A 19,455-nucleotide genomic window follows, 5' to 3' on the forward strand; every position below is an offset into this window, starting at 1 on the left:
TTAGATTAGAATCTTAATCTACTAGAGGTTTGCTACTTCGGCCTTATACTTAGCGAAATCTATCTTATATAGCTCTATTTTAAGCTTATAGACCTTAAGATCGTCTTTATAAGCTTACTAACCTAAGATAGATAATGTAACGGCGCAGGCAAGACTACTCGGATCAGTATCGGCGGTAGTGTCACTCAGAGGCATATGGGAGTGCGTGGGACATCAAACGAGCCTTGATTCGAATAGACACCTATAGGCCTTGTACGAAAGGATATCAAAAGTCTACAGAGCTAGCTACAGGGAGTGTCTCCTTATATACTTATCTTAGTCGGATCCGAATCGGATCCGACCTCACAACGAGTGGTTGATGAAGAGGGCGGCGAGTACTACCTCCGATCCGGCTCTGGGATTGGTCCGATACATGGCGAAGTTGTAACATCGTTACAGATAAGTTAGTTAACTTAGTTAGTACTTACCCTATAGGTAGCGTATTAATTAGCGTATAGTCGCCGTACTCTAGAAGCTTCGGAGGGGTCGGCTCTGTTAAAAGCAGCTTTATTCTATTAGAATTAACCTATTTCTACAAATTATAGGTAATATAGCGCGCTTCTAGTTAGTTATACTAAGCGCGGTAGTTATACTTATCGCGTAGTAGCACTGTCGCGTTCTGCTAATTAGCTTACGCGTTTATATTAGATTTAGATTAGTTAATTAGTTATTAACGAATTAGTAGAGGTAGTAAGACTCTTAATTATCCAATAGTAATAGTTCTTAAAGATAAGAATAAAACTATAGTAAATAGCTGTGATAATTATGTATAGATTAAATTGATCCTAATTAATCGTTAATCTTTTTTTATTCTCCTTAGAGGCGCGCCTGCGCGCCTCTTTTAGAGTCGTCTAGCTATTGCTTTTTATATAAGATAGAGCCTCTAGTTTCAGCCTCGGCTAGGTTATAGCCTTAGCGAAGGTCGCTCTTATTAGCTGTACACAAGGACTCTAGATACTGCGGCTTAATCTGCAGCGTGTGCTGTTATAGGTGATCCGGATAGCAGCGGATCATGTGTAATCGCTGCTCACAGAATCCGGGTGTGCTTAAGCACCTGGATTCTATCAACTGTCTAAACTATGCCCACATTCTGACAACTGTATATTATAATAATCCTATCTTTATATTTTTTAGCTTATAATTCGCTATAGAAAAGCATCTAGCTTTATGTAGTTAATAGTCCTATTAGTGGCGCTACGTGTTCTTCTAGTTTTAGGACTACTAGGTAGGTTAATTAGTTCATATTACTATTGTAACGATGTTACAACCCCGCTAAGCATTAGACCAATCCCGGAGCCGGATCGGAGGAAGTATCAGACGCCCCCTCATCAGCTACCGTTCCTGATCGGATCCAATTCGGACCCGACTAGGATAGGTATATATTGAGACACTCCCTGTAGCTAGCTCTGTAGACTTTTGATATCCTTTCGTACAAGGCCTATAGGTGTCTATTCGAATCAAGGCTCGTTTAATGTCCCACGCACTCCCATATGCCTCTGAGTGACGCTACTGCCGATACTGATCCGAGTAGTCTTGCCTGCGCCGTTACAACTATAGGATAAGCGTATAGACCTAAGGTTGCGTAGCGCTTTCTATACAAATAAGGCTCTTTTTGCACATTATGCTATACTTAGTGCCTATCCTTATTATCGTCTGCTATCTCAACTACTATAGTAGGCTGGTGCCTGGTTTACCTACTCATTGCCCTCGGTGCGAATTAGTGGCTAAGTAATATAGCCAATTAGAGCCGCCTTCCTGGCAGTGTTACCAACCTCTCGACATATCGGTGTCTGTGCTGCGATGCTGATTGGTTGCACATCTAAGTTCGACGCTCACATATTACCTCTTATGTTCACGCACCTGCACGCTACGAAACATGTCTGCTAAGGTGACTGAGGAAGCTTCTATCAAGGTCCTTCGCACTCAGTTGCAACAGCAAACGAATTCGTTGTTGGACGTCGACATCCAATTAAAAGCCTTAGAAGAGCCTCCTTCAATAGGGAAGTAGACCGAGGGACGTCAGCTTCACTCAGCGCCAAAGACTGGGAAGCAGCGAGTGCACCAACTCGCGGATTAGATTAAAAAAAATACAAGTCCTAAACTGATAACATCTTCGAATAACTCCTAGATAGAGTGTGCATGTTCTTGACTGAAGATTCGACATTGTTAAGAGCTAAAGGCATCGCGACAGTGGCAGCGGCTTAGGATTCTAGATGCTTTGACACTCAAGACAAGAACGATACTACTGAGGCGAAAACTAGTGACGCCAAGATCCAAGACATGTTGCAAGCTCTTGGGCAGATGGCCGCAACCATTATTACTTCTAGAGATATGGTCCCGACAAGCCCCCAGGAACCTCTACATCAGCTCTCTCTACCGCAGCTTACCTTGCCACATAACCACTTCAAGGAGCAAGCATCGACTCCACGATATCCATGCGAACCCTCACAACTTTTTGAGAATATGGTCTCAACTATTCAGAAAGCACAAGTCAAGCTTGAAGACAGTGGAGTTCCTGAACGTGGCTATCTTTTGCTACAGCTGGAGTCGACCCCTCTTGGCGAAGCTTTTGCCAACTTTTGGGGTGGGTGTGAAAACGCGTCCGAAGACAAGAAGGCAGTACAGAAGTTTGTGCTTTAAACCTATCCTTCTGGTTACTTAGAGGCATACGCGGATTTATTGGCTGCTATTAATCCTAGCCCTATTCCTACACTCGAAGAGACGTTACGACCATTACTTGATCTAAAATAAGATTTCTAGAATTAGATTTACCAGCCCCGACGACATTGTGCATACCTTATCTGTGACCTACTAAAGGAACACCAAGTTAATAAGATACTAGATGCTGAACTACTTAATCTTAGACCTCGAATACCTAGGGTTAATTCAGCCTACTAGTATTTAAGCTTTAATCCTAATACCCTAACCTTAATACGTATAGAAGATGCTAATATAGAGTCTGCAAACCTATTGCTTATAGGCGTAGATAAGCATTAGCTTATTGTCTATTAAGAGATTATTGTAGAATTTGAAGACTATATCAAGAAAGAGCCTCCGCTTCTTGGAATCAATTGTTCGCAGTTCGTTCGCCATCACAACTTTATTCTAGGCCCACTCTAGTTAAGAGAACAAGGCATCGAATTTGAGATCGTTGTCTAGAAGCTAGGAGAGATCATATGCACGCTCTCTAAGCGCAAATACCACGCTATGTGAAATACTAGCAGAAACTTCGCTATTACAATAAACTACGAGTTCAAGGACGCATTTGATCCGCTATTAGAGTACTAATAGTGCGTTAAAGGTAAAAATAAATGCGGCTCTACAGTCCTTGTTATGGATAACTTCTAGAGACCCTTTAGAAGACTCTGAGAATATTTACTTAAGCGAGGAAAATGCCCCTCTGCAAGATATATTCAAGACGGACTAATGGAAAACACTTACTAGGATCTATCAATCGAATCCATCTTGCTAAATTTTGTTAGGCAATGTTCTAACCTAGAATGGTTTAACTATAGTAGCAAATAGGAACTGCAGAAGGATCTTGCTTGATTCACCCCTAGATATTAGTTAAACGACGCTGTCCCCCGATTCCTTGAATCAATATCGCTACTACATGACTATGTTATTATTAAATCTCTGGGACTCGATATTACGAGACCTTTTATGGAGCATATATTCAGCGACAACGTTAAGAGACTCGTTTTTCTATTCTATGTGAACATGGTGAATCCTTCTAGCACGACTGGCCGTAGTATTAGGCGATATTTATCCTCGACTTAGAGAAGCATTTTATTACTACTTATGATATACCCAATAACCTATCTAAGAAGTGCAAAAACTCTTCAGAAAAGGCACTACAAGGAATAAATCCGGCATTTTCTAACCTTAAGCTAGACGTCCATTCTGTAAGTATTGAATGCTCTACGTGAGTCAAATTGTTGCAGTATCTTATTGGCTAACTCCTGCGTTTAGCTACCTCTAAATCTAGATGGGCAATCATGTGGCTTTTGCTCTTGTCTTGCACTGGAACGCTACCTTGATATTATTACAAATGACGAGGAAACACCTGAAAGTCTTCGATTCCGCTACTTCCCAAAACCGATTGCAGCTTTAGCTGCATATTACAATCGGTCCCGGAGGGGTTTCGTGCGCGAAGAAACGCGTTCGGATTGGCTCTAAGAAGCTCTGCGCTGATTAGCGTGCTACGCAAGGATTCAGGAATCTCCATTTTTGGATAGCGTCTAGTCACGTAACGAACACCAGAATCTCCGCCAGCCCAACGAGCTCAAAAAACGAGCCAAAAAATCAGCCAAAAAATGAGCCAAAAAAAACCTGCTCGAAAACCAGCCAGAATAGCCAGACCAGCCAGAATAGCCAGAATAGCCAGAATAGCCAGAGTAGCCAGAACAGCCAGAGTAGCTAGAAAAAGTATTAAAAAAAATCTACTCTCCGTAGGGGCCGCCAGAGGCAAAGAGCGCGCGCCCGCAGCGCGCCTTACATCATACATAAAATCAGTATTTAACAGTCTAGCTAACAGTGCTAAAATAGAGCTTAAGCTGCACCCCTCTTCAGCACCGCTAGCTGGGATGTCAAATACTGATTTTATATATGATGTTATGATGACGGAAGCAGACTTGAAATTCTTTCTTTATTGGTTCAATAAATTGAATCCAACCTTTCTACAAGACTCACAAGCGCTCGACTACCAGCGTTTGCTCTCCCAATACAAGTACCTTATTAAACATAAGCAGCTTTTGATACAGAATCAAAGCCGTAATACATCAATGAAGAAAAGACCAAGACCTACGAAGTGTCTTGAGTCGGGCCCAGAAGCAAGTAAGCGGCCAAGGCAGTGACCAACCGCTCTTGATTCCTGGTGAAAGAACTAGTCGTCACTTCGGTGATAGTTGTGGTTTTAGGCTATAATGTGGTGGTTTTAGGCTATAATATGGTGGTTTTGGTGAGGGGTTGGCAAAAGTGGACCGCTCGCCCGTGTCGACCGCTCGCCTGTGGGGTAAGTTGTACTAACTAATCAGCTTTAGTAATTACGGAAGTAAGCTAGATAGAGTTTAGCTAGTTAAAGGAATTAGTACTACAGAGTAATAGCTGATAGTCTGAGTGTCCGGGAGAGAAATTGTCCCGTTATACCGTGCGTCCCGGCACATAGGGATAGACGTTATAGCAGATATTTTGGAGGCGAAGATATTGCAAGGATATATAAACGCAGGTTGCTGTCCATAGGTTAAGATCAGCTCCTGTCAGTCGACTGCTACCTGGGCTTTTCCAGCAGAAGATATTGCAATTATGAGGCTCCATACATCCACCCTGGCAACAGCTGCTGTCTTTGTCAGTAGCGTCATTGCCTTCCCTTCTTCAGTTTTCCAGACCAGCACCCCTAAGCCATGGGGCTTTTTTGTGAACAACACTATCTACCAGACAACTGGCCGCGAGAGTATCACGTATCCTCGCTACACTGAGTTGCGGGATGGAACTATTATCGCAACTGCATCGCTATCTGGAAACTCGCCTAACTACTTCCCTATTTTTGAATCTAAGGATGGTGGTGCTACGTGGAAGCACGTTTCTGACTTGCGCGATACTGTTAATGGCTTTGGTATGAGTGCGCAGCCTGCCTTGACAGAATTGACCGAGCCTATGGCAGGCTACCCAGCTGGCACAATCTTAGGTAGCGGTAATAGCTGGGGGCCTAATAGCACAAAGATCGATCTATATGCTAGCAAAGACCGGGCAAGGACGTGGCAATTTGTAAGCCATATTGCCGAAGGCGGAAGACCCAACACCACAAACGGAGCCACACCAATCTGGGAGCCGTATCTGCTGTAAGTTCTATTCCCCTCATATCTTTCCGAACTTCGAGTTAACAACGCTCTAGTCAGTACAAAGGCCAATTAATTGCCTACTACTCGGACCAACGTGACCCCAAGCACGGACAAAAGCTCGCTCACCAAACATCCACCGATCTCAAGACTTGGGGACCTGTCGTTAACGATGTAGCCTATGAACAGTACACAGCCCGTCCCGGTATGACCGTTGTGGACTACATCCCGCCTCTGAAGAAATGGATCCTCGTACACGAACTGCCAATTGGCAACTCTTCCTCCTACGGCTCCAACTACCCCGTATACTATGTTATGGCTGACTCTCCTCTGGACTTCCGCAAGAGCGTCGGTCGACCCATCGTCATCAACAACAGCACCGTGCCCAATGCTAGCCCATATGTGGTCTGGAGCCCTGTTGGTGGACCCCAAGGTACAATTATAGTATCTGACGCAGACCGGAGGCAGGTATACACTAACTCGCATGGCGGTGCTTTAGACAAGTGGGAGGAGCATGCTACGCCTGCGGGAGCAGTATACTCACGTGCTATCCAGATCTTCAAAAAGAGACCGGATCATCTAATGATCTATGGTGGTGAGACATTCGATGATTTTGGCAAGGGGCTTCACACGCCGTTTTCAGCGACAGTACTTGACCTCAAGAAAGTGTTGAAGGCGCCTGCGCAGGAAGGTTGATGATGATGATAATGATAAGTAGGACGAGTATCAACAGTAGAAGTAGTACACATTGGAGTGATGATAAGTGCAGGTAGTCATAGTATGAATATGGCATAATCAGCGAAACACAATGTGCCCGAGATCAACAAGGCCTTTGGCGTACTTCTCATTGCACGACAACGATACATTTAACACAGGTGATGCCTAAGTCGTATCGATGTAGGTGATATTTGCACGTGAAGAGACGCCCACGCTACTAGATTAGGCTGGTAAATGGGTCTCCGCAACGAACTACCAGCAATATGCAAGTATCTTACGCCCGAGCCGCAGAGATTTTCAGATTCAGGGTTATATTTATTTGATCTTTAGATCTACCTCTATCTATCATAAGCGTTATTTATACATTAAACTACAACAATCTAAGGGGCGTATATAAATCTTTCGTGTTCAGCATTGAAACCGTAATAATAACAGACCCCTATTCTACTATTTACAGAAGTGCTATCTACGGTTACACGGGGTTCAGATCTATGCTTCTCTCGCCGGGTGTAAGGGGCTACGCTCTAGGGAGCAAACACTGGGTATATAAGAGGTTATATTCGATAGAGAGCTAGGCTTTTAAGCTATGTAGCTATTTATATACAATGCTAGTTGTCTGAGTAACGACTAGGCCGATATGATCTCGAATTCTATCGAGGAGATGTCCGAAGGGCGTTCAGCTAGATGCTCATCCTCGCTGTTGCAACATGACCTTGACCGCTGCCATTTTCGTTGCCTGAAGATGCTAATACCGTCGCTCTACTAAGGAATAGTGCTTTAGCATTTTGCTCGTATTGGCCGTTCTTCGGGCAGTGATTATTTAGGGGTTTTTGTCTGGTTAGCGTTACTTCTCCGCGAAGGTTTGTCCCTCCGCGACGGGTATTAGATGAGTCAGCATTGAACCCAATTACGATATAACTAGTTACCTGGCGGTGGCTTCGTAAGCACACAGGTCCTCAGAGTATCGCTGGCTCTGTTACCTAGAATTAGGGGTCCGGCTTCATCGGCAACACCGCAATATACGACTTATTCGCTGATAGTCTTTCTCAAGGACTTTCTAGGCACTAATGCTTATCATTGTATGGTATTGCACAAATTAGGCTATACTTTTCTGACGTGTGTACTGTCGCGAACAAATAAGAGTGTATGAGAGGAGAGCTAGGAAGCAACATTGATAGAATGCACAATAGCAGTGGACGAAACGGTTTTTTTCCTCCAGTTAGAAGCCGAAATGCTTAAAAAGCAGACATGTGGTCATGGTGTTAGCTAAGGTAGGTAGCAGCGCATGCGCTCTGATTCGCTGCTCATAGAATCTGGGTTCTGGCCTAAGCACCTGAATTCTGTAAAACTGCCGGAACTGTGACAGGGTAAATGCCCTTTAGGTAACTCCTCGATGGGATCTCGATTCAATCTGCGCGCGTGCCATCCGACCAACGTTCAGATAATGAGCGCAGAATCCGGGTGTTACCTAGAGCGCAGCCCCTTACAATTCGCCTTGTAAAGTCTCAATGCTAACACATATTGAATGCGTCGCTCATTAACTTATATTAGTTAGCCTCTATGGTTTTCAATGAATTTAAATGAACAGACTATCGTCGTTGGTATAAAAGAGTGACATGATATGTATGAATCCTACGTACTATCTACTACCTAACCTCTTGTCATTCTCCCCAAACCACCATTGACTACGCCCACTACCCGTTACCTAGCCTTCTGTCCTATTCTCCGAACCACTCAACCACTCTTATGCCATCTCTGTGAATCTCTTAATCTTCCCTAGCATAAATAGAAACCTTATCTGCGCCTCCACACATTGACTGCTTGTTACCTACGCATGCTTTATTGCACTGCGAATCGGCAACCTTTTTCGGTGAATTTAGCACGTCATTTCCACACCAACAAATGTTCCCACCCTTCACTCCATAGTAAGAGAAGTCACTGCAGATTATTCCACATCTCCAAGGTGCCAACCACTCATCTATGATTTGCAACCCAGTTAGCGATCGTGATGTAGCAGTATAGCAGCCATCGTATTTGAAGGACTTTGGTTTCAGAGCTTTAGCGAGATCTTTTCCACATGCTAACAGCTCCTTCTTCGCGTCGACGTTCTTCTGTTCGATATCTGCCATTTCCTGTTGTAATTGAAGGTTGCGTTCGTCGCAATCGGCTTTGATTGCGTCACAGTTGTCGATAGGGGGGCCGGATGGGGTAGACGGAGCATCCATAGTCAGGTTCCGATTGAAGGTGATACCGTTTGTACATGTACAAGAGCAAGTGGGTTGTGTTGATGAGTCAACACACTCGAGAGAAGGTGTAGCACCTAGACTAGATGTTAGCTTTTCTAAATGTTGTGCTATATTCTTAGATCGCTTACCGTTGTTGCATTGATACGTGCTCCTAACATCGTCAAATGAGCCAATAGCCTGCTGATCAGAGGCTACGCCATGTTCAAATTCGTAAGAATAGGCTTTGGCGCAGAGCGCAGAGATGATGATCCACGAAGCTCTCATATCTTTAAGTAGATGATAGGATGATTCTGAAGGGGTGGTTGAAGGGTGGTTGTTTGATGATATTACCTTCCATAGCTGCGCTCTTATAACAGATTTCGGAGTTTACAACAAGGTCTCTTGATATCCACAAATATATTACTTTGTTGTGGAATTGCTTTAGCTGCAACTAAACTCATCCAGCATCTCAAAAAATATAACGTACAGGTTCATATAGTGGCAAAATTACAAGGATCAATGATCAGCTGGCTATCCGCGTGGAGTCCTCCCATAACAACATTGCGTGGTATAATCCTTGCGACAGTTGCTATTACGTCAATAGTTTTGCTTCTCTTCAGCCCCGCTCTATGTCTATTCGTGGTGATAAACCACAACTCTTTGTTTGTTTCCCGATGATACGGGTAAGATGATTTACTTTTTAAGAGAAGGAATCATACCGTGAGTGATTTTGATATTTGCTAGTTGCGCCTTCACGCGCAGCCAGTGTCGATTCTAAGCGTAAGAGTAAATTAACGTGACAGCTGTTAGTGTTAAGAAAATGCCCAGCTTTCTTCTAGACTCGATTCACTTTGAGCTATTCATAAAGAAGAATTTCAAACAGCTCTTGTTTCTGGAGAATATGAAGATAGAAGAGGATTTGCAGCGTCCTTCCAATGTCTACAATTGTATGTAAAAATATTGGAAGCTTTGATTCCTTCTCCCAAAGTTGAGAGTATTTTATTTTCCCTCTTTAAACAGTATAAATCTCCTCGGGATCAGCATTTGATGCTTGGCCTAGGTAATAATGGAAACCTGCTCAAAAATTGAGATGAGTTGTTTTTCTCAACAAATTGTATTCCGACCACTAACAAGATACAACGCATGATACCAAATGACGGATAATGATAGCCAAGTCTAGTTATGATTCTGTGCAAGTATGATTTTAGAAGACAGAGCTTGCGTTTTACGTTCGCATGAACGAGATGTTGTTAGGTAGGTTGACTAGAAATCACCGATTCTACATTGCGCAACACAACTTATTGACGGCGACTATTCACAACTTTAGGGATCCTAAGAAAATCAGTATAGTTAAATCCGTGAGACTATGTTTTAAGCTGCTGCATATCACACATGTTTCCTTCTTTCGTTTATGCTTTTACTGTCTTCACCACATTTCTTACCTGGATTTGACACTTCGGCCGAACACGCTCAAAAAAAAAAAAAAAGCACAGACTTTAAACATGACTTTTAGTCAAGATCACGCAAAGATAAGAAAATCTCAATCCGATGATTGTGCGCTTCAAAAATCATATTACACGGGGTTAGGCTGTACTTCTCTAGTCCAGATCCGGGTGCTATAAGTAGCAAGAAGGATTCTCTTCTTAACAAGAGACGACAAGGCTAGAGGCCTAGAGACGTCGTTTGAGTAGATAGTCCTATTACATGTATGCGCTACGCCTGAACATCATTCAGATACGCACCGAGATCTCATCGAGGATCTCATCGAGGATCTCACCCAGGATCTCATCCAGAGGGCTACAGCCCACCAAAACGTGCTTGCAAAGTCTCTATTGTAACTTTAAGTGTTTATATTCCATTTACTTAAAGTACCTAGGCGCGGTATTACAAGTCGTCAACATAGAGGGCCCTCCTAACAGTAACAACTTTCTCTTCGCGAGACTTATTGTCGCACTCGTTGGTGAGTGAGAGAAATTGTGAAGAGGGGGGGTTTAATCATTCTCTGCGTCGTCTCATCTGTTTATATAGAGACTATTAGTCAATCTACGGTCAATCAGTAACGTACATGACAAGCGAGCGACGCAGGCAAGCGAGCGGCGCACCCACTAAGCCCAACAATCATTGATCACCACTGATGGCGATCCTCTATAAGCTCTTTGGTGCTATAGTAATTTTAGAAATCTTACTATTAGAGCTTAGCTAAGTCTATTAAAGATAGATAGTGTAAAATAAGTCTTTACTAACTTTTAACGGCCCTAATAGATAAACTTCAATAGGAAACTAGGAAATGAATTCGAGAATTTGTGCTCCCTCGCTAGGCAGCCGCCTTCTAGACGGCGGCTAATAGTATCGAATCTAGGCTAAGCAGTAGTACTAGATATTGTTATTTAAATTAAGGAGAGTAGGGCTAGATAATATATCTTTAGGTTATATACTAGGTTTAGATTTATCTAGGCTAAATCCTTACTACTTTAGGCAGCGTAACCTCTTCTTACCCTTAGTTATCTAACTACTGCCGTTATCGATCTATAAAGGATTGTTAGTATCGTGTTCAATATACTACTCGTCTACCGTAGCTCTATTGTATATATCTCTACAGGAGTTACTTAAACCTTAACGGTTGTCTAGCGTTGAGTTAATGGCCTGCTTGGCTGCATAGATGGCGGCTTCCAGGTCGGTCATGTCATCTGATCGCTTGTACCGGGGGTTCGTTAGACCCGTTCCATATAAGCTAGCTGATACCTCAAAAGATCAGCACGAACCAACATCTGTGGCGTTTGTATACGTGTAACTACGCCTGTATTGAGCACAAGCTTCAGCGCCACGTCTTGGAGCTGGCACTCCTCAAGTTGACCACCTCATCTTGCTGGGCAATCGAGACATGACGACAAAGCGAGCGTCGTCTACGTTGTCGAGCACAAGCAACCACCGATCTTTACTGCCCTGTAGCTTGCACGCACCCATAATACCCACATTTCTGCTGACCGCTCCCGCGTCCGGTACGCATACTCGACGGCAAACTGCGAGTTGCTTCACAAGCGTCAGCCCATGCATACGATGCACTATGGCTCGCACTCACCCTAAACCGCCCAGGTCGACGAGCGCAGCCCACGAGCGTGCCTTGAAGCATGGCTGATAGATCTGATCACGTATGCCCCTTGATCGACAAAGTTGGTGTCGTGGGGAATGGGATCGCGACGGGGTGTGGTCAAGTCCCTAGCGCTGCTGTTAGCGCCGGCTTGAACCCCGCGGCAGATCTTCAGACCCTCCCGCAATGTACAAGCTGCGATGATAGGGACTAAGTGCAGAAAGCTAGAAACTCTCGGGTGGCTGCTAGGGCCGTTCTCATTGGCTGCAGACAGAATCTGGATATGGGCCTGAGCACCCAGATTCTGCAAAACTGCCGCAACGCGGTCTAGATAGCTCTTTAAGCTACATCCTGTGCATTACTCTATACTACATGTAGTGAGAGTCTGTCTGATTAGTCTGCAGCAATAGATCCTCCTGTGCTCGTGGTTGTCTTCCCGACCTGTGAGCCCGTACCGCGACAATTTTTAAGTTTATAAATACTAATAAATAGGGCTGGACAGCGCATATTTAGTGAACATGATAGTTTTGTGAGATTGTTTGGTAGAGAGTGATTCTTCTGCATATGCTCTTGATGCCTTATTTCTTTAGGTTTGAAAGTTTAGGTAATGTTTTCAATCACAGACACTATATTCCACATTCCACTATCTAGCTTTTACAGCTGTTCATTTGGAACACACATTCAGCGACAAACAGTCCGTGACTACCAAAAAACTCACTTCATAGCGATATGTTGAGTCGCTCGCTGAGAAAGATGCTTCTTCAGTTGGATATTCTACAAGTACATTACTACCTACTATATGACATTTCCCGTTCCTGCGTACCTTCGATTAGTCCCTGTACCTTTTCTCTGTTCATTCTGCCGTACGCCTTAGTGAAATGTTCTTCCAGCACAAGCAAACTCTTAAACTCTCGAGCTGATTTTCAACCTCGAATTGAGCAGTATGTAGGATTGAAATCATTCTTGTGTTTAGCACAGCGTTCCTCGTGGAGGTCCATGTAGTCTCTATGTGGTGTTGAATGCATGCACCCTATTATTTGTCTGTATTTGCAAAACAGAAGGAACAATGAAGCATCATTCCGACTGTTGCCATTCATCGTCGACAAGAGTCATTCGAGGTGACGGGATGCTGGCATAGATATAGTGTAGTTGCGTATGACGTTAATGGCGGATAATTGCTGCACAAACTCTAGTGCCGTCAAGGTTGGAAACTGCGCAAGTGAGGGCTGCCCAATCTGAGAAGGGGGCGGTATTTTAGTTGGTACTTAATCGGTCTGGCTTGCAGGCAAGGATTACCATCGGGTACTCCTTCCTCGGACTTCCCCCCAGTGCGTTTCTCGAGATTCCATTCATCAAGTGCTGCTTTCTTTGCTTTTCGTATTGCCTTTAATCGCTGTGAGCGTTGGGTAGGATCCAAAGCATGTGTCTCGCAGAAGCCATCAACTGCTAGAGAACTATTGATATTTAGGGTATCAATAAAGTCTTCAAGGCTATAACACGACTATTACTTGCAATGCGACAGATCGCAAATAAGTAGTTTCGTTGGCGGACAGGTTGTAAACACCAACTCCTCGCCTAGCCTGGTAAGTTGGCGGAAGGAAAGGAGCATTGCCGGAACTACCTGGTTCTGCGAATTACATGGAGTATATTAGTGTGGAGCCTTTGTGTCCGTACTTACATCTTAAGTGTGTTAGTCACGTGATTCACGCCCGCTCCAAGCTCACCGCCTTGCTCGATCGCGAGCCGTGATTAGCTGCGATGGCGGCAGTAAATGCAGCGCCTGCTTTTATGCAAATTCCAGCGATTGGCCTGATTGAGGTCACGACAGTTATCAAGTGCTGCCTTCGTGCTTTGTGCTCTGCCTCGCCCTTCTTGACGCCGATGGTAGCATCGACAATGCCGACAAGAGAAGACAGCATGTCCTCTTCTAAATTCGGTCTTCGTCTTTGTACCAATCATAGTACTTCTTTTTCGGTCGATGTTTCTAGTTGGCGAGGTTGTCTAGCTAGGCTTCCGGACCACCCGTAGTTGGTGCAGCCCACGAATGGCGGCGACAGTTTGTGGTGCTACCAACTATTGCAGGCCCAATCGCGGATGAACCAATCACTACGACCGAACTCGTCGCCGCAATCGCTATTGCACATACGGGCGAGGTGTACAGGACATATATTAGTGCAACAGCCTTCTGTGTGTTGCGCTACTCCTGCGCGTTTCAATAGTAGTATGACAACTCTGCCGCTACGTAAGTACTGCAGCCATCGTCATCGATGTAGTGCGATGGTACGTGCGGAGACACGGGCGTAGAAAACCGCTCAAAGATACGAATCCAAACTTCAAAGATCCGCGCCCTGGCGATGGATGAAGAAATAGGTGAGCAGGTAGTACTATTCCTGCTAGACAGATGGGAAATTTGCTGCGACGCGCTTTTCATAGCGAAGTAGTACGCGTATCCCTGGGATAGAAAGGCTGTTTATTGCTATACGGTGGTCAGCTATGCAGAATGGGCACGGTTCTGGACTCTCAGCGGCTCGTATTTGTCTCAATGTTGTGGCGACTTGTTGTGTTAGTGATGCACGTACGTAGTAGTCAAGATAAACTGATCTCTTCCTGGGCACATTAGAAGCACGCGCGACGTCCATTGTGTGGTGACAGCAAGCATGATTCGAGAGGTTGAAATATCCATGGCTATGTCCACTCAGATTGAGACTCATCGACTATGTGTTGTGGTGTTTGCAGCAGTTGACCTTATCGTAGTACGTATGTCTTGGTACCTAATTCATGATGTGCTGACATGCACGGCCTTAAAACGCGACGCATTGTCGGCACGTTAAGCCGAAATCAGGCTTATAAGATGGGGTGACATACTGTCGCTAAGAAAAAAAAGCCGAGAAAAAAATCTTTGCGGTGTATCGCACCTCTGAGAGCTCTGCAAGACGCTCAGTTAGGCGGTCTAAGTATATGGTAACTGCGTTTAGCTTCTAAGTGACCAAGAGGCCGATCGAGAACAGGTACAACTTCCCACATACACATGGCCATTTCCGCCAATCTGACCTCGAAACCTAATCGTCGCTTCCGTATACGACTTGAGAGTGGTTCCCAAATCGGGCCAAAATCTTTATGCGGTCGTTATTGGCCGAGTAGCAGGGATGGTTTAAGAATAACGCCGATTCCGTCTCTACTCTCGGGACGGCTAGACGCATGACTTAGGGGGGCAGGGACAAATCTCAGCCTTGCAGCGTCTAGCATTGCGATCAGTGGTCGAGCGTCAGAGTAGGGATACTCGATACTTTCTTGTAAATTGCACGCCTGTCAGGACTGGTTGGAGTGACCAAGGGTCATGTTATTGACCGGAGAAGACACGGTTCACATACTACGTAGTGCTTATTTCTTGAAGTCCAAAGAACCAGTCCGCAACAACCCGCACGGTTTTGGTGTCCAGCTAAGAACTAAGCTAGCAGGGCCACCATGCTTATACCTTTAGCGTCTTAAGCTAGCATTCCGAAATATACATAAGTATGTAGACAATCCTACTCCTCCCTCCTACAGTATGTGTCCGGTATCATCGGTGCCCTCAATCATGTCTCGTCGCCAATTATGCCAGGCAGCCTTGGTGTTGCAGACACTCATCCCACTCTCATCCGGAGCATTCTTCGAAAATAGCGCTGATGCCCTTCGCGAACTCGATATTCCCGTTGCGAGATCTGTTCACGCGCTAAACCCGCTTGCCAAGCGTAATCCGGACAATTCAATTGGTAAAGCAGGAATCTTATTTCGAAGCAGCATGAGGGAGAGCTAACAATGAGGTGTTCAATCAAATAGCCGCTCGATCCGCTGGCAAACACAACGGTCCCACGCGAACTATCCTGGACGGAACGCGCTATGCCCTTGATGTTACGATCGGCGGAAAGACTTATGCTGTTGAGTTTGATACTGGAAGCAGCTCATTCTGGCTACCCAGTGCCAATTTCACATGTCTTGATATCGACAACAAAGTGAAGTAAGTATGATGCGAAAGCTGACCGCGAATTGTAAATTGACTCATACTCTATGCAGACCTCAGTCCGCATGCGGCTTCGCATCGTTGGGTCCTCCCGACTATACTGGAGGACGAGTAGCAAATATGCATCTTAACCTGACATATCTCAGCGCAGAATTTGCCAGAGGCTCTGTTGGTCTCGAAGACGTGACCATCGCAGGGTTGACAGTCCGGAATCAGCATATGTCGCTGGCGGACAAAGTCTTTCTCGACAGTACGAACAATATGACTAGTGGAATTATCGGTGAGTTTATCTTCCTTTTTTTGCAATATCTCAAACAACCTAGCAGCCGGATGCGTGTGTTTCTGACGATAATAGGGTGGGGGTTGGGTAATTATACTGCATACTATCCAGGAGATAACCCAGACCTTGATAACAAAACCGACCCGAATCACAGCTGGATTCCTACCAAAACTTGGATCCTCAATGCAGTCGATCAGGGCTTATTGGAGAAACCCATATTCTCAGTCAATCTTGGCAACAGAACGGAGAATGCTGCAAATTTAAGTGTATCTGGATTCGTGGCTGTAGGAGGTGCGCCACTTGACGGACTTCCCTTTACTGGAGTCTGGGCCCAGTCAAAAGTCAGCACTACGACGTATGCGCCCTGGGGTGTGAAGAATAAGTACACTCACTGGAATGTCAGGCCAGATGGATTCACGATCAACCAGACTTTCGTACCATGGGTTCCCGGTGTCTTTGCCGACAGCGGCCAAGAGATATTCACTCTCACCGATACTGGAACCCCCTGGAGCTATGTCACTGACGAGACTGCGAAAGCCATTGCCGAAGCGATACAGCCTCCAGCATATTACTCGGTGTACGACAGCGCGTATGTCGCCAATTGCAATGCTACAGCCCCTCACGTAAGCATTCGCATCAATGGTACGGACCTCCCAATCAACAAAAGAGACGTGCTCCTTGATGGTTGGCTTGGCCAAGCCAACGATTCGACTACGCTGTGCTGGCTTGGCTTCCAGCCTGCCTTGCAACCAAAAGTAGGTGGCACTGCACCCTATCTCTTGGGAAATACCTTTCTAAGAAATGTACTGGCTGTACATGACGTGGGAAATTTTAGGATGTTGTTCGCTTCACTGAAATGGTGATTCCGCTGGTCTAGCGTGGAACTAATGAACCACAAGAGCCCTATGTTCGTGTAAATTAAACTCATCATCTGCCTTGATGCCATTATCTTCTGGTTTAGACATTTCTGGTTGGAAAATCAAACTCACATTGGGATAATGTCCAAATCATCTTGCCATGATAATTTATATGCCAGTTCTCATGAGTGCATCACTTCTTGAGACAATATACGCGGAGCTTTAACATCAAGTCGTATCTGCATTAGTGCAGACCAGAATTGCATAGCAGTATAGTCCCTTCGTATAAAACTTGGAAGTATTGCAGCCTATACCTCTTAAACATCACAAGTCACCAGATAATTTGCAAATATTCATTCACAAATACGGTCATACAAGCTGATCTCTTTTTCATATATTCTCAAAATCTCAACTCAAGTCTCTAAGGACTACTTATGCATCGAGTCCATCATTTCCCTTTCTCAGCCGCAGTTGCATCCGCACTCCTTGGAGTTGTGGCAGTTAATACCGCAAGACTGCTGCTGGTTGCACGAGCCCCAGTTGGTGCATCCGTACCAGTCTCCAGATCCGTCGCCACGAGCGGTCCAGCACCACTGACCGCCATCACCACAGACCTTCCAGCATCGCTTTTTGCCGAGATTACAGCCGTATGGAGCGGTCGAGACGCAACCACGGGCGGAGAGGGGACTCTACAAGATGGAGGAGTCAGTGATTGCTTACTTAGGAAACTTGATATTACATACGGCTTTGTCAGTGAAGCTCATCCATGGTGTGTTTGGGGGTGGGACGGAGGAGTTGGCGAAGTCGGGGGCTTCGCTCTCGTTGCCGGCATGGGGAGCTGAGAAGACGCCTACAGCTTGGGCGGCCCAGCAGAGGATGGTGGTGAATTGCATTTTTGCGGTTGAAGGCAAGTTCAGGGAGATGAGTGATCGATGGGAGTGTGATGATGAGAAATTATGAGGAATGCTTAAGACTTATATACGCTTCTTCTCGAGTTGACTTCTCGTTGCCAACATCTGTCGAACTGCCTACCATATCTGCCTTGGACCCCATTGATCTTCGCTTAGTGTGCTTTAGACGGTTGTCCCGTCGCCCCACAGATTGAGGATTTACTAAATGCTCTAGGCTTGGGGGCCTTCCGTAGGGTCCGTCACAAGACGCCTGAAGATAAGAGCAAGTCTGACACTATTCAGCCTGAATCTCAACCTCGCATCACTCTATGTATACGAGTTTGACTGGGGATGTCTTTGTAGCATCAGAATCACTGGGTTGTGGAGAATATCTTCCATACTCAGCGAGAATAAGAGAACAAAGTTCAGATCAATCCGCGCTATCGCCAAGCGACTAAGCCGTTGCAGAATTGCTTGAATCCCAAAAGATTCAGGGTTCATTCGGCTAAGCTTTGTTCTCCACTTGGCAAATTCTTAAAAATAACCCCAGAGACAGCGTCGTGTGCGATAACACAGAGCTTTGTTGTATTTCCGCAATGCTAACAAAAGAGTCCTTGCCTAGCGCGGAACTGGTATGCAAGTTTTCCTTCCTTCGGCAAGACGGATCTCCATCTTAAAGTGGTACCTCCAAGGTATAATTGGTTTCCAAAACTCCGTTGTGCCACGTAACTACAGCAGATCTGCGCTCACCGCGGCTATCTCAGACAACTTCGAGTTTTCTAGAATAGGTGTAATTTTAGTCAAATATATATAAACCCCTCGCGAGAAATCGATTACAATCACCTTTAAAGCGTGCACGCCACGCGCTGTGGAGCTATAGGCTGTTAAAGTGATCACTTTAGACACGTCTTATTTTTCACCGAAAAACACACAGACCAGGTGGATTAGTAATCAAAATGCCACCCGATAGTGATACTATCGACGTACACGTGCCAGGCACCCAGGCGAGAGCAGAAATCGAAGCTCAGATCCAGAATGAGATAGATATGGAAACCACGGAACCAGCGACGCCTACGCAGACTACTATACCTAGCGTAGTTGAAATACCAATCCTCCCACCAAATAAACGGCAGGCAAACTTCTCGCCAGAAATACGCACTAGGAGCAACTTCTCACCATTTAGAGGAGCTACGCTTAGATTCAGTACTCAAAGCAGAACTCCGAAGGCAATATCAGTACAAGAGGCGCTAGAAATAGCGAGAAACCTAGTAGTCCAAGCAGCTAATCTAGCTGAAAATAACCCCTCGCAGCAGACTAGCCTACTCGACCTAGTAGAAGTCTTTAGAGACTACACTGAGACAGGAAGAGTTAGCAAGAAGAACGCTGTAATCCTGGGAGATCAGATCTCCTCGCTATCTAACGTCTCAAAGGAGCTTAGAGATAAGGTTCGTCGTCTTGACAAGCCTACCTCTACACAACCAAACCAGCGAGAAAAGAAGTCAGATAACTGCTCTTACGCAGC

General features: G+C 45.1%; 5 protein-coding genes across 5 annotated transcripts; 3 read left to right on the forward strand and 2 right to left on the reverse strand.

Moving 5' to 3' along the window:
- Window positions 1-1,915: 1,915 nt before the first annotated feature.
- Window positions 1,916-2,679, forward strand: COCSADRAFT_28204 (uncharacterized protein; the record flags this gene model as incomplete). The annotated part of the gene is made up of 2 exons (XM_007703372.1): window positions 1,916-2,043; window positions 2,253-2,679. 2 exons carry the CDS (start codon window positions 1,916-1,918, stop codon window positions 2,677-2,679), a joined length of 555 nt encoding a protein of 184 aa, XP_007701562.1.
- Window positions 2,680-5,343: 2,664 nt separating this feature from the next.
- On the forward strand, window positions 5,344-6,706 carry COCSADRAFT_121721 (glycoside hydrolase family 93 protein; the record flags this gene model as incomplete). The annotated part of the gene is made up of 2 exons (XM_007703841.1): window positions 5,344-5,879; window positions 5,933-6,706. The coding sequence occupies 2 exons, from the start codon at window positions 5,344-5,346 to the stop codon at window positions 6,570-6,572; spliced, it is 1,176 nt and encodes a 391-aa protein (XP_007702031.1). The 3' UTR covers window positions 6,573-6,706.
- A 1,442-nt stretch (window positions 6,707-8,148) lies between these two features.
- On the reverse strand, window positions 8,149-9,210 carry COCSADRAFT_182966 (uncharacterized protein). The gene is made up of 2 exons (XM_007703842.1): window positions 8,968-9,210; window positions 8,149-8,913 (listed from the first exon to the last, which is right to left on the reverse strand). Exons 1-2 carry the CDS (start codon window positions 9,101-9,103, stop codon window positions 8,360-8,362), a joined length of 690 nt encoding a protein of 229 aa, XP_007702032.1. The 5' UTR covers window positions 9,104-9,210; the 3' UTR covers window positions 8,149-8,359.
- A 6,541-nt stretch (window positions 9,211-15,751) lies between these two features.
- COCSADRAFT_94461 (uncharacterized protein) lies at window positions 15,752-17,049 on the forward strand (the record flags this gene model as incomplete). Its single annotated transcript, XM_007703843.1, has 3 exons — window positions 15,752-15,903; window positions 15,960-16,186; window positions 16,262-17,049. Coding segments are annotated over 3 exons (1,167 nt in total), but the record flags the coding sequence as incomplete, so codon positions are not given.
- A 455-nt stretch (window positions 17,050-17,504) lies between these two features.
- Window positions 17,505-17,936, reverse strand: COCSADRAFT_162299 (uncharacterized protein; the record flags this gene model as incomplete). The annotated part of the gene is made up of 2 exons (XM_007703844.1): window positions 17,505-17,732; window positions 17,787-17,936. The coding sequence occupies 2 exons, from the start codon at window positions 17,934-17,936 to the stop codon at window positions 17,505-17,507; spliced, it is 378 nt and encodes a 125-aa protein (XP_007702034.1).
- Between the last annotated feature and the right edge of the window lie 1,519 nt (window positions 17,937-19,455).

This window comes from Bipolaris sorokiniana (genome assembly GCF_000338995.1).
Source record: "Bipolaris sorokiniana ND90Pr unplaced genomic scaffold COCSAscaffold_10, whole genome shotgun sequence".
Lineage (NCBI taxonomy): Eukaryota > Fungi > Ascomycota > Dothideomycetes > Pleosporales > Pleosporaceae > Bipolaris > Bipolaris sorokiniana.

Bases quoted from the DNA above. Each gene is read 5' to 3' on its own strand.
- COCSADRAFT_182966 (XM_007703842.1), bottom strand. From the start codon at position 9,103: ATGAGAGCTTCGTGGATCATCATCTCTGCGCTCTGCGCCAAAGCCTAT. The intron at 8,914-8,967 runs GTAAGCGATCTA...CATCTAGTCTAG, and splicing joins CACGTATCAATGCAACAACG to GTGCTACACCTTCTCTCGAG.